Genomic DNA, 12,768 nt, shown 5'->3' on the forward strand with positions numbered 1-12,768 from the left:
GTAACATACCCATCGTTACCGTATTTATTCGAGTATGAAAACAATTTTTTTAACCTAAAAATGAAGTCAAAGTTTGGGTGGGTGTAATATACGAGGGCTGGTATGACACGCTAGGATGTATCACAGGAGCTTACTGAATTTGAAGAAGGATTTATCAGTCGAAGATATCGGTGACCAAAATTGCAAATATTGAATCTCAACCCATAATTTACTTACGTTCCATTTTAGTAACAAGATCTAAATCATTTGCGTGGATGATCTAAAATAAATAAGGACGGGCAGCCGCTACCTGCCACAGTTTACCGCGTCACTTTTTGGTCTTTCTGCAGCTGCTAGTTCCCTCTATTGAGTGCGTTTGTTCTGTCACCATGTTAAAAGATCAAGAGACACGTGTTTCATTTGTACAAGAAAACCGCATTACCCCGGAACACATCTAAACGTCAGCTCATGCTGTTGCTAACGGTTTCCCAGAGAAGTCCTGCCTTTGTTGTCTTTCATCAGTAAAAACTCCACCCAAGCAAAAAGAACAGTGTACTTTACATTACATTCATGGGTATGGTAACAGTATATTCAACATCACACCCAGGTGTTTGTGTGTATGAGCTGTAATAGTAATAATGAGGCAGAGAACAAGAGCGTATGCTCAGGTGAATTGTATTGAACTCCCGTGTGTGGGACTTAAAATTTACACAAAACATCACTGCTGCTGGGGTATACCATGGCACAAAACGGGGCTCACACTCCCCTAACAACTGGTCACCTTGCCTCAAAATTTGTCAAAATGCTTAGTTTTAAACATTTTATTCCATTTTTTTTTTAAAATTAGGTGTGCGTGTGTTATACACTCAATTAAATATGGTAATCCAAATTTAAGCCAGTCAAAAGCAACAGTTAATTTGGCAGAATACAATATGTGGCGCTGCCTCTGTTTGCATATTCTTTCAAATTGAATGGAAAGTAACTGAAATGCAAACCAAATAAACTGCATTGCTCTCAGGTGGCATTAAAAAGGCTTTCGCAACATATTGTAACTATCCATCCAAATCCTATCATGCAAGCTTTGGGAGTATAAAATGGGCCGTAGCCTTCTGGCACTAAATACACATTTTGAGGGAGACACTTCCAGGCTATACAAATGGTAGATGCTCTTCGGTTTTATTAAACTGTTTGTTTCACTCTCATCCTGGCTGAAATGAAATATGTCGCCAATTCCCTCTACTCAGGACCTATATAATGCATGAGCTTGCTTTATGAATGTTTTATTGACTCCCGTCTAATACATTTAACAGTCCAAAATTTCATGCTATCAATAGGGCCATCATCCTATCCTGTTGGCCTCACACTGACAATTGATTGGAAAACACTGCGAAGCCTAGAACCACTGAGCTCACATAGACGTGCGAAGGAGAGAAGGAACAATAAGTATTTATCAAGCACGCCACGGCTGCCAGGCTAATGGTGTTTCCCAGCTTGTGTTTACACTGAGAGCAGGTCGAAGCCCTCAGGTTTTATGCGCAACAGTATTGCTGCGTATGCCTACACTTTGCCGGGAGACGAAGTAGACAACATTTTCGAACGAATAAATAATGATGGTGCTCAAAGTGGCAGTTTTTAGAAGGGGTGTCTTCTTCGGCTGTTAAATGTGTAACAAGCCATCTGTTCCATACACAATTTTTATTTGAATAATAACAATCTTTTATATTTATGCACAATTTATGAGGCTCATTTCCACATTGCGTAAGAAGAATAATTAGGGTTTCATACTGAAATGGCTAATGCATGGATTACTTTAGGTTAGGCCAGGGGTCCACAACTGGTAGACCGCAGTCTAGTACTGCACCTTGAGGCCCTTTTCTGTGGACTTGAATATATATTTACCAAAAACCGCTGAAAGAAATATACATTGAATTTTCTTCTGGCAGTTTGTCGAACAGGAACACGCAAAGACACCTATTCTCGAGGAGGGGGTTCTATGCAAGCTGGCCCCTCCTAAGAACTCAAACGAGTTTGAATTAAGCCAGAAAAAAACATTTTGGAAAGCAAGCGTACGATAAGCGAACTGAGTCAAATGCATTCATTAAACTTTCGCAAACTATTTGGAGTATTTTAAACGGGCTAACATTAAGCGGAATTTTAAAACCAGGTGAATCATGCTCTAACCAACACCAGTAACAGGATAACCTGTGATGATGATGAAATATGCGAACAAAAAGTACAATATACAGTGGAACGTCGGTTTTTGAACGCCTCTCAGTTTGATCAAATCAGTGTCCGACAACAAATTTCGAGAAATACTTGCTTCGGTATTCGGTATTTTTACACATTCATGTAAGGGGAATCTTTCGTACGGAAGATTACCATAACGCGAACGTACGATTAGCCTGGGTTAGCTTTATGTTTACGTTAAACATTCAAGGTAAACATTCAGGGTGTTGGAACGGATTAAAACGATTTACATTATTTTCAATGGGAAAAATGATTTTGGTGATCGAACAAATAGGTTTTCGAACAGGGTTCTGGAACGGATTATGGTCGAGAACCGAGGTTCCACTGTAGTCGGGTTACACGGGGGATACTCACAATACAACCATATTTTAGTCATATTTAGAGTATTTTGGGTATTTTAGAAAGCATTACTTCGAAATGATAGTGTACTCGAACAATTCAGGGTCGAACGCTGATCCCAAACATATTATGGTCGAGGTATCATTGTTTGTAAACGAATGTATTTTGAGATTAATTTTAAAAATCAACATTATTTACCTGTATTTGAGCTCTATTTTGCTGTTAAATTTTGGCGATCCTTATGCCAGAGTCAGTAACATATCATTGCAGTTGTGTTTTTCATGTCAGGACCCTAGTGATCTGGACTGATAAGGACATTGGACCTCCAACCAATTTAGTTGACCCCTGTGTTAGTCGATAACTTTAATGATGTGTCTCAATATGCTCTCAAAATTGGCGATACTTAGATTTTCTTCCGCGTAGAAATATTAGTTTTAACTAATAAATTATTTCGAATATTGTACTAATTCAAGAAGGAACTATGAAATTAGTGGTATATGTTCTTCTTCATATTAACTTTAAATATCTTGGAAAAAATATATATCCTGTATACATTTTTGGCATTTTAGCAATGATGCCGAATCACTTGCATATTGGAAATAATATTTAAAATGAGCGAAATTATCTGCCAACAGAACAAGATGTCTTTATTTATTCCAAGGATTATTTGAAATTAAAAAGAAAATTACAACTTTAAAACAACGAGCTTAGAATAAGAAAATTGCTCAGCCAAATGACAAGTATTTTGGGTGATTATTTTGCTATTTCGTAAATATTGTTTAGATTTTTTTACTTGAATTTTTTTTAATTAAAAAAAATATATTTTCAGTGTTCCATTTAGCACAATTCTTAAAATAAATAATATATTTTAAAAATTTAATTGAGAAACATGATCAATACTATTTTATTCATTTTTGCTAAACTGTACCCTAAATCTTCTGTCTAGTCTGGGGGTCAGCAACATGCATCACTGGAGCTGCATGCGGCTCTTTGGCGGTCCCTAGTGCCTCCCTGGCGTGTTTTCAAAAGCGTTTTTTTAATGGACAAACATGACTCAAACATTCTTCTCAATTTTCACTAAATATAGATACAAACAGTTTATGCAGTATATGCAGTATGTGTTTCCTTATATGAACTTTATCCTTTTTTTACTCCAATATGGCTCTTTCAACATTTTGGGTTGCTCTTCACAGTGTGTCAATAATAAAAGTAGGTAATGGCAAAAACAATACATGAACCTAACAGGGACTTTTATAGTCAATACTTAGCACTAATGCTAACTGTTAAAGCAAAATACATTAAACGGCTGTATAAGAGCTACAGCACAAAGTGTGAGAAACAAGCGTGATATTATGTGGGAGGTAGATAAAAACAGCATCGCTCATTTATTAAAAAAGGCAATTGGTAATTCATTTGGTGAGTCACCAACAAAATTGGTTGTTGATTAAAAAGTGTATGTATGAAGGCATGACTCAGAATTAGTGCCAATAAGACCATATTAAGTACTGTACAATAAAATGTACAGTTCTAGCATATTTGAAAGTTGAGATGCTCTTTATGGGTTTCTCTCTGTTTTTCCCCAATCTAAAATATGTCCCTCTGCTTTACAAAGGTTGGGAACGTTGGTTTTACATTAGTGTTTCCCTGATTGTTAATGAAAAAAAAATAAAACCCTGACTTCCAAGATGCCATAATTTTTTTTTTATTCAACACAAGATTGATAAATGCTACCTAACAATAATGTCAAAAAGCCTGGATTTTTAAAATTCATCAATTTCTCTCCCATCCATTAGGAAGGTAATCTTCCCGTCTTACAAGACCCTGCTAATGGATGTTTTTACAGATGTGCTAAATCAAATCCATTCTCACTCTGAGGCAATTATCCATGCTGCTCTGTTAAAAATGTGTGTACTCATGTCAATATGAAAAAGCTGTTTGCAAGATTTTGGTCCTCGCTCATTTTGTTTAAATTCCTGCACTGCAGTGCATCATCTTGGGGAGCATTTCTTGTTTGTTTCTATGCATTTTTCAGAGCTAGATTCAAGATTGATTTTAGGGCTTCATTACCAAATGCAAGCTCTCAGTTGTATTACCAAAGTTTCTGCATTATAAGGCGCACCAGATTATAAGGCTCAGTCCCAAATATGAGACTGTTGTAAGATTGTTTTTATATATAAATTGCTAAAACTATTTTAATGGTTAGGATTGCACAAAAATTAACCCTGCAGAGCTCAATACCCCTTTTCTTCTCAATAACCCTTTTTGTTTCTTTCTAAGTATCATATAAAAGCATTGATTGATCAGTCGAAATATATCCCTGATCACGATTCCAAAAATTGGATGGAACGTGAATTGAAACCCAGATGGTGCAGGTAGATCTTGACTACTGAAGAAACAGACGACACAGGAAATGACATTTCATTTTATGACATCATCACACTATATTTTTAGTCACGCAACCACGTTGTTGATGTTATTATTGGGCAAGGCCGCGGGAATATTGTCAGTCATTAAACTGCTTCGTAGATGCAGAAAAGGTGGCGGACCAATAAAATACAGCAGTGTATCGCCGACTCGCAAAGTCACAGAGATTCTTAACTGAATGTAAAGAAAGGCATTGTGGGAAGAATTTTAGCCGTTCTGAAAGATATAAATGAACAAAGGCCGCACGAGTGTAACAATGTTTGTTTGAGTTTGAGTTTAGAAAAAGTGAAAAAAACTTTCTGTTTTCTCATTTCTCTAACATTTGTATCAGGGAAGGTGACTAAAAATAGTGTGATATTGACTTAAGACTTATTGTCTTTTCCTAAGTCATCTTTCTTGCCTGGGGGTTAGGATTCCATCCTTACTAACGGTATCTGTGTTCGATCCCAGTTGCCACCATTGGTATGTAATTATGGTCAGCTATAATTAGCAACTAATCAATAATTGCACAAATATGATAATATACTGGTAAGCATTATTTAAGCACGTTCAAATTTCTGGCTCATTTGTGGTTTTTGGGTGCGGCTTCTAGTCCGGAATGTACATAATGCGTGCCACTGTTTGTGAACAAAATCTAACTAATTAAACACAATGATCAACAAAGATGATAAAGTGGTGTACTGTAGCTTTTGGGCTGACCTTGCCAGTGGTGCTTGTAGTCGCAGGTCCGGGACAATGCAATCATCATTGCGCTGTAGAGGGGCAGCACCATAGCACAAAGGCGCCAGCTGCGCCCTCGACCCTGTTCAGTAAAGCACTGCAGCTTCCCCGCCAGGTAGAAGGAAGTGAATCCAAGTCCAGAGAATGCAACTAATTAAGACACAACAGGGACAAAGAGGTAAATTCCACTGCTTGGCTCCAAATTATCCATCGCAAAATGTCAATATTGTGGCAAGACAAGATGTATAAAAAATGCAGTGACATGTGGTGAAGTTCGTGTCACAGCGAGATTCACAAGTAAATTAACCTACATTTTATTCATCATTAGAGTGTCATGGTTGCCATGGCGCCCAATTGGTCCCCGCCGTGTGGTGCCAGGTTATGTCACTGTTGCCACGGCGCCCAATTGGCCCCGCCCACTGACACCAGCTGAAACGCGTTGACAGATTGCTGCCGGACAATTTAAACGCGGTCTTGCGGGTTGCCTGGTGTCAGAGCATCTGCGAAACTCCTGCTAGACTCTGTGTGATATGCCAAAACCTGTGAATTTTTCTGTGTTTGATCCTGTCTTATTTTCAGCCCCATCTGTTTGATTTTGACCACTCTTTAGTTGGGATTTCAATCCACTTTTGTGACCATCGATCCCCGGATCGAGTGTGTGCGCATTCCTCCTCTCCTGAATGAACTGTGAGTAACGTTTCGCGATTTGGTTCTCATTCCTGTTTCCTGTCCTGGTTCGTGACATAGAGTAGCCAAGCAAGACAGCAGTGTTCTCGTCTGCCCGCGTCTCTGCGTCCTAGACGCATAATTTTTGCTGGGTGTGCATAGTGTCAAGTCAACGTGCGTCCCCGGAACGCAACTTTTTTGACACAAAATTGTCATTATTACCCGATTACATTTTTTTTCAAACAAAGATTTACCGCACTCCAAACTTTTCGTCAGGCAGATCCGCCATTGTTGTTTTGGTCTCGCGGTTCGAGTTTTCGTCTGCACGCCGATCTCGGCAAACGAGATCTCGTTGCTTCGAGATGACGTCATTGTTGTGGTGGTTGTCGTCGAGGGAAGGTGAAAATCAACACAAAATTGGTAATTTCTTCAGTGTCAGTGATATGTCAAAACTTAATGCAAAAAGTGATAACAACGGCAATAATTCCGGCACGAAAAAAAACGCGGAGAAATTCTTTGGAAGATCGTGAAGGCAAGGATTCGATGAAAGAAATAAACAAAAAAATACTCCTAGCAAGAAAATGACTTTTCTGCCAAAATGGACTAACTTATATTCCTGGTTACGCTATGAGGAGGATGATAATGGATTGGACCTTGAGATGGCATTACAACTGTGGCGGCACAGCAAACCACGAAGAATATATGAACTGGAAAATCTGAAGTGATAACGTGCTTTATATTACCAATTAACTGTGATGATTAAAACTGAATGAAAATATTGATTAATATAACTATTTCAGCAATATTATTTTGAATAATGTACAATATTGTTGTGAACTGAGGAATCTTGAAGTGATAACTGATTTGTATTACCAATAAACTGATTAAAACTGAATGGATACATAGATTAATATCATATATTTGTCGCCGATTTACAATTTCAACCTCGATAACACAAAACTTTGGGTACCCATAGATCTCTGTTGGGACCCATAGATTTTTGAGCATGCGAGTCCCCGGGACCCATCACTTTTCAGAGGTAAAATGAACACTGAGACAGCAATATATAAACTGTAGCATGGAAAATAGGTTTTATTGTCTATGCGCTGCTCCCTTTGAATAAGAAAATCAATAGAAATTGAATCCTCCATGATGGAAAAAGTCCACGCAACTAGAAAAAAATTACTGGACGGCTTGACTGTTAGCCTGTTAATACTATCACTGATTCTATTGTTAAGGGCTGAGGTGTGCGCCACATAAGAATCCTTAATCTCACTATTACTCTCTGCCATGAGGCAAGAGAATTGTGTGCCTCACTCTGCATCTGTAGATGCTCAGCGCAGTAATACGTTACATGATGTTCCTTTTGGATTGGATCCAACATGGCGGCGCGTATGGACGTTGCGGCTAGTTGCTCTCCAGCTAACCTTCTATTTACTACCAATCTCTTATCCTTTTTGCTTTCTTTTTTAGACACAAGCGTGGCCAATAAGACTTATAGTCGGGAGGAACTTGGGTGGGCGTCTAAATTTAGACTTTTCGGCAGTTTTTTATACCACCTATGATATCCCGAACGAGCTACATAGGGCTCCGGCATCTCCGTGGTCGGCAACCCCACTTACGCCGGAGGCGCCGTAAAGACAGAAAGCAGGTTGTCGTGCAGGGAAGCGTGTGAAGTCGAAAGAGCAAGAAGGACACGAAGATGTGTCTAATTGAACCATTATTTCTTTATCGATCTTGCTGGTCAACCGACGCCTGAAACCCAACGCACCCGAGCGGCGACATCTGGTGACGATCTCTACAAAGACTACAAAGACTTCAGCTAAGTTAAATGATTCAGCAAAGCAAAAATTTGGTCTTTTAAATATTAGATCGCTTTCTCCTAAAGCTTTACTTGTTGATACTATTATTCGCGATTACAAACTTAACTTGATTGGTCTCTGTGAAACTTGGTTGAGACCGGATGAGTTTTTACCGTTAAATGAGGCTTCTCCTCAAGACTACGTGAGCAGCCATGTAGCCCGCCCTTTGAAGAAGGGTGGCGGTGTCGCGCTAATTTCTGAAAAACCGCTCTAATTTACTCCTCGTACCTCTAATAATTACAAGGCGTTCAAGGCTCTTGTTATGCGGTCCTCTCTATTGTCAATTTATGTAGTAACTATTTATCGCGCACCAGGGCCATACACAGCTTTCTTGGATGAATTTGCTGAACTTTTGTCTAAACTAGTAACCTATGCAGACAAAATTATAATTATGGGGGACTTTAACATTCATATGAACTCCCCACTCAGTTCACTTACTGTTGCGTTTCGGTCTCTAATTGATGCATTTGGTTTTAATCAACTGGTTGATTTGCCAACTCATAAAGATGGAAACACGCTAGATTTGGTTCTGACTCGAGGAGTTTTAATCTCAAACATGACGGTGTTACCATGTACTACCGTTATCTCAGATCATTATTTAGTTACATTCGAGGTGCAAGCTAAATGTGGTACTAAAAAAGCTCAAGGATTTAGCGGACGCAATATAAGCACTGGCACAGTTTCTGAGCTCTCCGATCATCTTTCAGGAGCAGTTGCGTCCTTTCCTTCATACAAAGGCTCTATCGACTCACTCATGAATGAGTTTAATGCTACCCTTGCTTGTGTCCTTGATTCAGTAGCGCCCATACGGCTTAAATCACGACCTAAAAGACGCACGCTTTGGTTTACTGATGAAACTAGATCCCTTCAACAAGAATGCAGGAAATCTGAAAGAAAATGGCACGCTACCAAGCTTGAGGTTTTCCATCAAACCTGGTGTGACAGGTTGTTAAAGTTTAAAGCGGCCCTTGCCTCTGCAAAATCAGCCTACCTTTCGAAGGTGATTGCGTCACAAAAGAACAATCCCAAAGTCCTTTTCGACACAGTAGCATCGCTAACAAGGCAACAGACTATCCCAGATAGTTCCACCCATTCAGCCCATGACTTAATGGTCTTCTTTACTAAGAAGATTCAATGCATACAGGAAGAAATTGCTAAAGACAGTATTAATAAAACACATACTAAAGGGCTGAAATCTATAGATGCACGACATGGTGAACTGTCACTCGATAATCTTAAACAGGTGAGAATACGGCCAAACCGACGACTTGCCAGTCCGATCCGCTTCCAGGTTCTTTTATTAAAAGTCTTTTTGGCGTCCTTGTTCTAAATATTATAAAGATATCACTCTCCTCGGGTGTAGTTCCAGCAGCTTTTAAGTCCGCTGTTATTAAACCCACACTGAAACGACCCAACCTTGATCCAGAAAGCTTATGTAACTATAGACCTGTGTCCAACCTACCGTTTCTTTCTAAAGTACTTGAAAAAGTAGTGGCACAGCAGCTGAATGATTTTTTTGAATCAATGCAATCAGGATTCAGGGCTAACCACTCTACTGAGACAGCTCTGATTAAGGTAACCAATGACCTCCTACTGGCAATGGACTCTGGCGCTTCATCACTTTTGCTACTGCTGGACCTTAGTGCTGCTTTTGACACAGTGGACCACAATATCTTATCTTGGAACGGTTGGAAAAATGGATTCGTCTCTCTGGAACCGTCCTCTCATGGTTCCGATCCTACCTCTCAGACGCACTGTGTTAAATATGGCGAATTGACATCTGAGCCCTTTAGTGTTACCTGTGGTGTTCTGCAGGGTTCAGTGCTTGGCCCCCTTCTTTTCAGCATTTACATGCTTCCATTAGGTGATATTATTCACAAGTATAATATCAGTTTCCACTGCTACGCAGATGACACTGAACTGTATCTTCCGTTGGAGGAATCTGCCACACTAAATTGTGAAAATATGGAGGCCTGCCTCACTGAGATAAAAGAGTGGATGTCACTCAATTTCTTGCGTCTTAACTCTGAAAAGACCGAAATGTTAGTTATTGGTCCATCTAAATGCCGCAACTTATTCTCAAAACCTACTGTGAACATTGACACATGTCACATCACACAGAGTGACTCAGTTACAAATTTAGGTGACATATTTGACCCCTATCTGTCCTTTTAAACACATGTGAAGAAAATTACTAGAACCACTTTCTTCCATCTTCGTAACATTGCTAAAATTCGTCCAATAATGTCTAAGTCGGATGCGAGATTATAATTCACGCGTTTGTTACCTCCCGTCTCGATTACTGTAATGCACTACTCTCCGGTCTCCCGAAGTCCAGAATCAAGAGTCTTCAGCTGGTACAAAATGCCGCAGCGAGGCTTTTAACTAGGACAAAAAAGTCCGATCACCCCGATTTTGGCTAACCTGCATTAGCTCCCTGTTAGCCTTAAGATGTGATTTCAAGGTTCCCTTAGTATTAAACAAAATCATACATGGACTTGCTCCCTCATATCTTTCAGATCTGATTCCCCCCTATGTTCCGGTCCGAAGCCTTCGTTCTGAGAGCGCCGGTCTTCTGGTGATCCCAAGAGCCAAGAAGTGTTCCGCTGGTTCGAGAGCATTCTCCATCCGGGCACCGGTGCTGTGGAATGCTCTTCCCCCTGCTATCCGATCTGCAACTTCAGTGGAAATGTTTAAATCTAAGCTTAAAACTCACTTCTACTCTATAGCATATGAATAACCTATACTTTTCGTGGACAATATCTGTGTATTATTTGTGATTGCAACATCCTTTGCTGTCTGGTAATCCTGGAAGGGGGGATACCACATGTGCGGTCCCTTCTCAAGGTTTCTTCCTTTTTCTCATGTTGAGGTTTATGGGAGTTTTTCCTTGCCCTCATGTTGGTTCCAGATCAGGGGATGGTGTAAAAATAGTCTGAAAAAATAGTCTGTGTAATAACCTGTGAAGCCATTTGAGACTCTTTGTGACTAAGGGCTATACAAATAAAAATGATTTGACTTTTCAATGAAAGCATCAATAGATATTAATTCTCAATTATGAACAAATGCCCATTTAATAAGAAAGGAGTTATTGGGTGGCTTGGCCTACTGTTAGCTTACTAATGCTACAACTTATTCTGCTCCTTGGTCTCACTATCGCCCTCTGCCATAATGCAAGAGAATTGCGTGCCTTACTTTGCATCTGAAGACACTCAGTACGGTAATACGTTACATACTAATTCTATTAATGTTAGTCATAATACCACTAAATAGATATAACAATTTAATATGTCCTGACTGCACGTCACTGGAAAGATGTTAATTGTTGAGCCAATGCATATTAGCATCAAATACATGCTAAACAGTTAGCTGGGACAAGCTTGAAACACTATTGATAAAATAAAGTCGAGGAAACGGGTGCATGAATTTAGAAATAGATGAGAACAGAAGAAGAAGAATATATAAAATCTCAACTATAGTCATTTGAAGCAAGTCGGATTTTCGTAACATGGATGAGCGACAACACCTCCAGTAAAAGTTGTGAATGTTCAGTCGCTGTTCGGTATGAGACATTGAATAGGGGTTGAAGTCGACCTTCATATTGTAAGCTTCCCATGTTTTATTCACAATGTAAGAGTTGAAAGTGCTACTGTGTGAATGAATGGGAATACCAAAAAGCTGTGGAGGTAAGGTCTGCGGAGTTTTAACACTAGAGATAAAGCATGGTCACTTAAAAACTGCTTAGTGGAGCTAAACAGGAAAGATAAATGTCACATAGATGAACAAACACATGTACACAATATTGATTACAACGTTTATAGGGCTACGTTTTAACTAATAAAGAAGCAAAAGAGGATTAAGTGGACAAGAATGACCACTCATTACGCATTCAATTATGTGCAACATAATAAACAAACTTCAAGAACCAAACCACAAAGCGTAATGCGTTTTCAATTTCTCATTTAATGTGATTTTCCAACTTTTTTGTAAAAGCAATGCTTCCCAAACACAGATTGCAGATAGACCCGTTATTCAAAAAGCTGCTTCAACTGAAGACTGATGAAAAACAGATAACACTGCGAGGCAACAAGATCAGATGAAACACAAACAAGAAGACCTTTGACGCCAACTGTCTGTACATTGTTGAAAATGGAATATGATCATTTGGAAAAGAAACCGCAAAATAGAGAATACCAGATGAAAATAATGCAATGTGTATACACACAAAGTGGAGTGTGTAGATTGAGGTGTCCTTAAAAAGTTTGAAATTAAATATTTCCTCTATTAATTATGTGTTAAAAATAGCTAAATGAATTCTTTTCACAATGCCACAAGTTTGCTTGGAGTGGGATGGGGGCCACCAGACTGTACTTGCCCGAGACACACGACAGGAAATGGTGCCCCTACGACCCTAGTGGTTAAGGGATCCAACCAACCAACCATCCATCCATCTTATTTTATCTTACTTATATCATGGAGCGCATTAGGCTCGAGTAAAGAAGCCAAGGGGGCAAGGGGGGTGTTAGGAGAG

General features: G+C 39.3%; 1 protein-coding gene across 1 annotated transcript in view; it reads right to left on the reverse strand.

Annotated features, from left to right (window-relative positions):
* The window catches only part of plpp4 (phospholipid phosphatase 4), a 104,467-nt gene that overhangs the window by 4,254 nt on the left and 87,445 nt on the right, over window positions 1-12,768 (reverse strand). Inside the window, exon 6 of the mRNA XM_088351320.1 lies at window positions 5,689-5,859. Coding sequence (XP_088207446.1) covers window positions 5,689-5,859 — 171 coding nt within the window. The remainder of the gene's footprint in view (window positions 1-5,688; window positions 5,860-12,768) is intronic.

Source organism: Urocampus carinirostris, chromosome 13, assembly GCF_059441175.1.
Source record: "Urocampus carinirostris isolate Australia breed hairy pipefish chromosome 13, RoL_Ucar_1.0, whole genome shotgun sequence".
In the NCBI taxonomy this organism is placed as follows: domain Eukaryota; kingdom Metazoa; phylum Chordata; class Actinopteri; order Syngnathiformes; family Syngnathidae; genus Urocampus; species Urocampus carinirostris.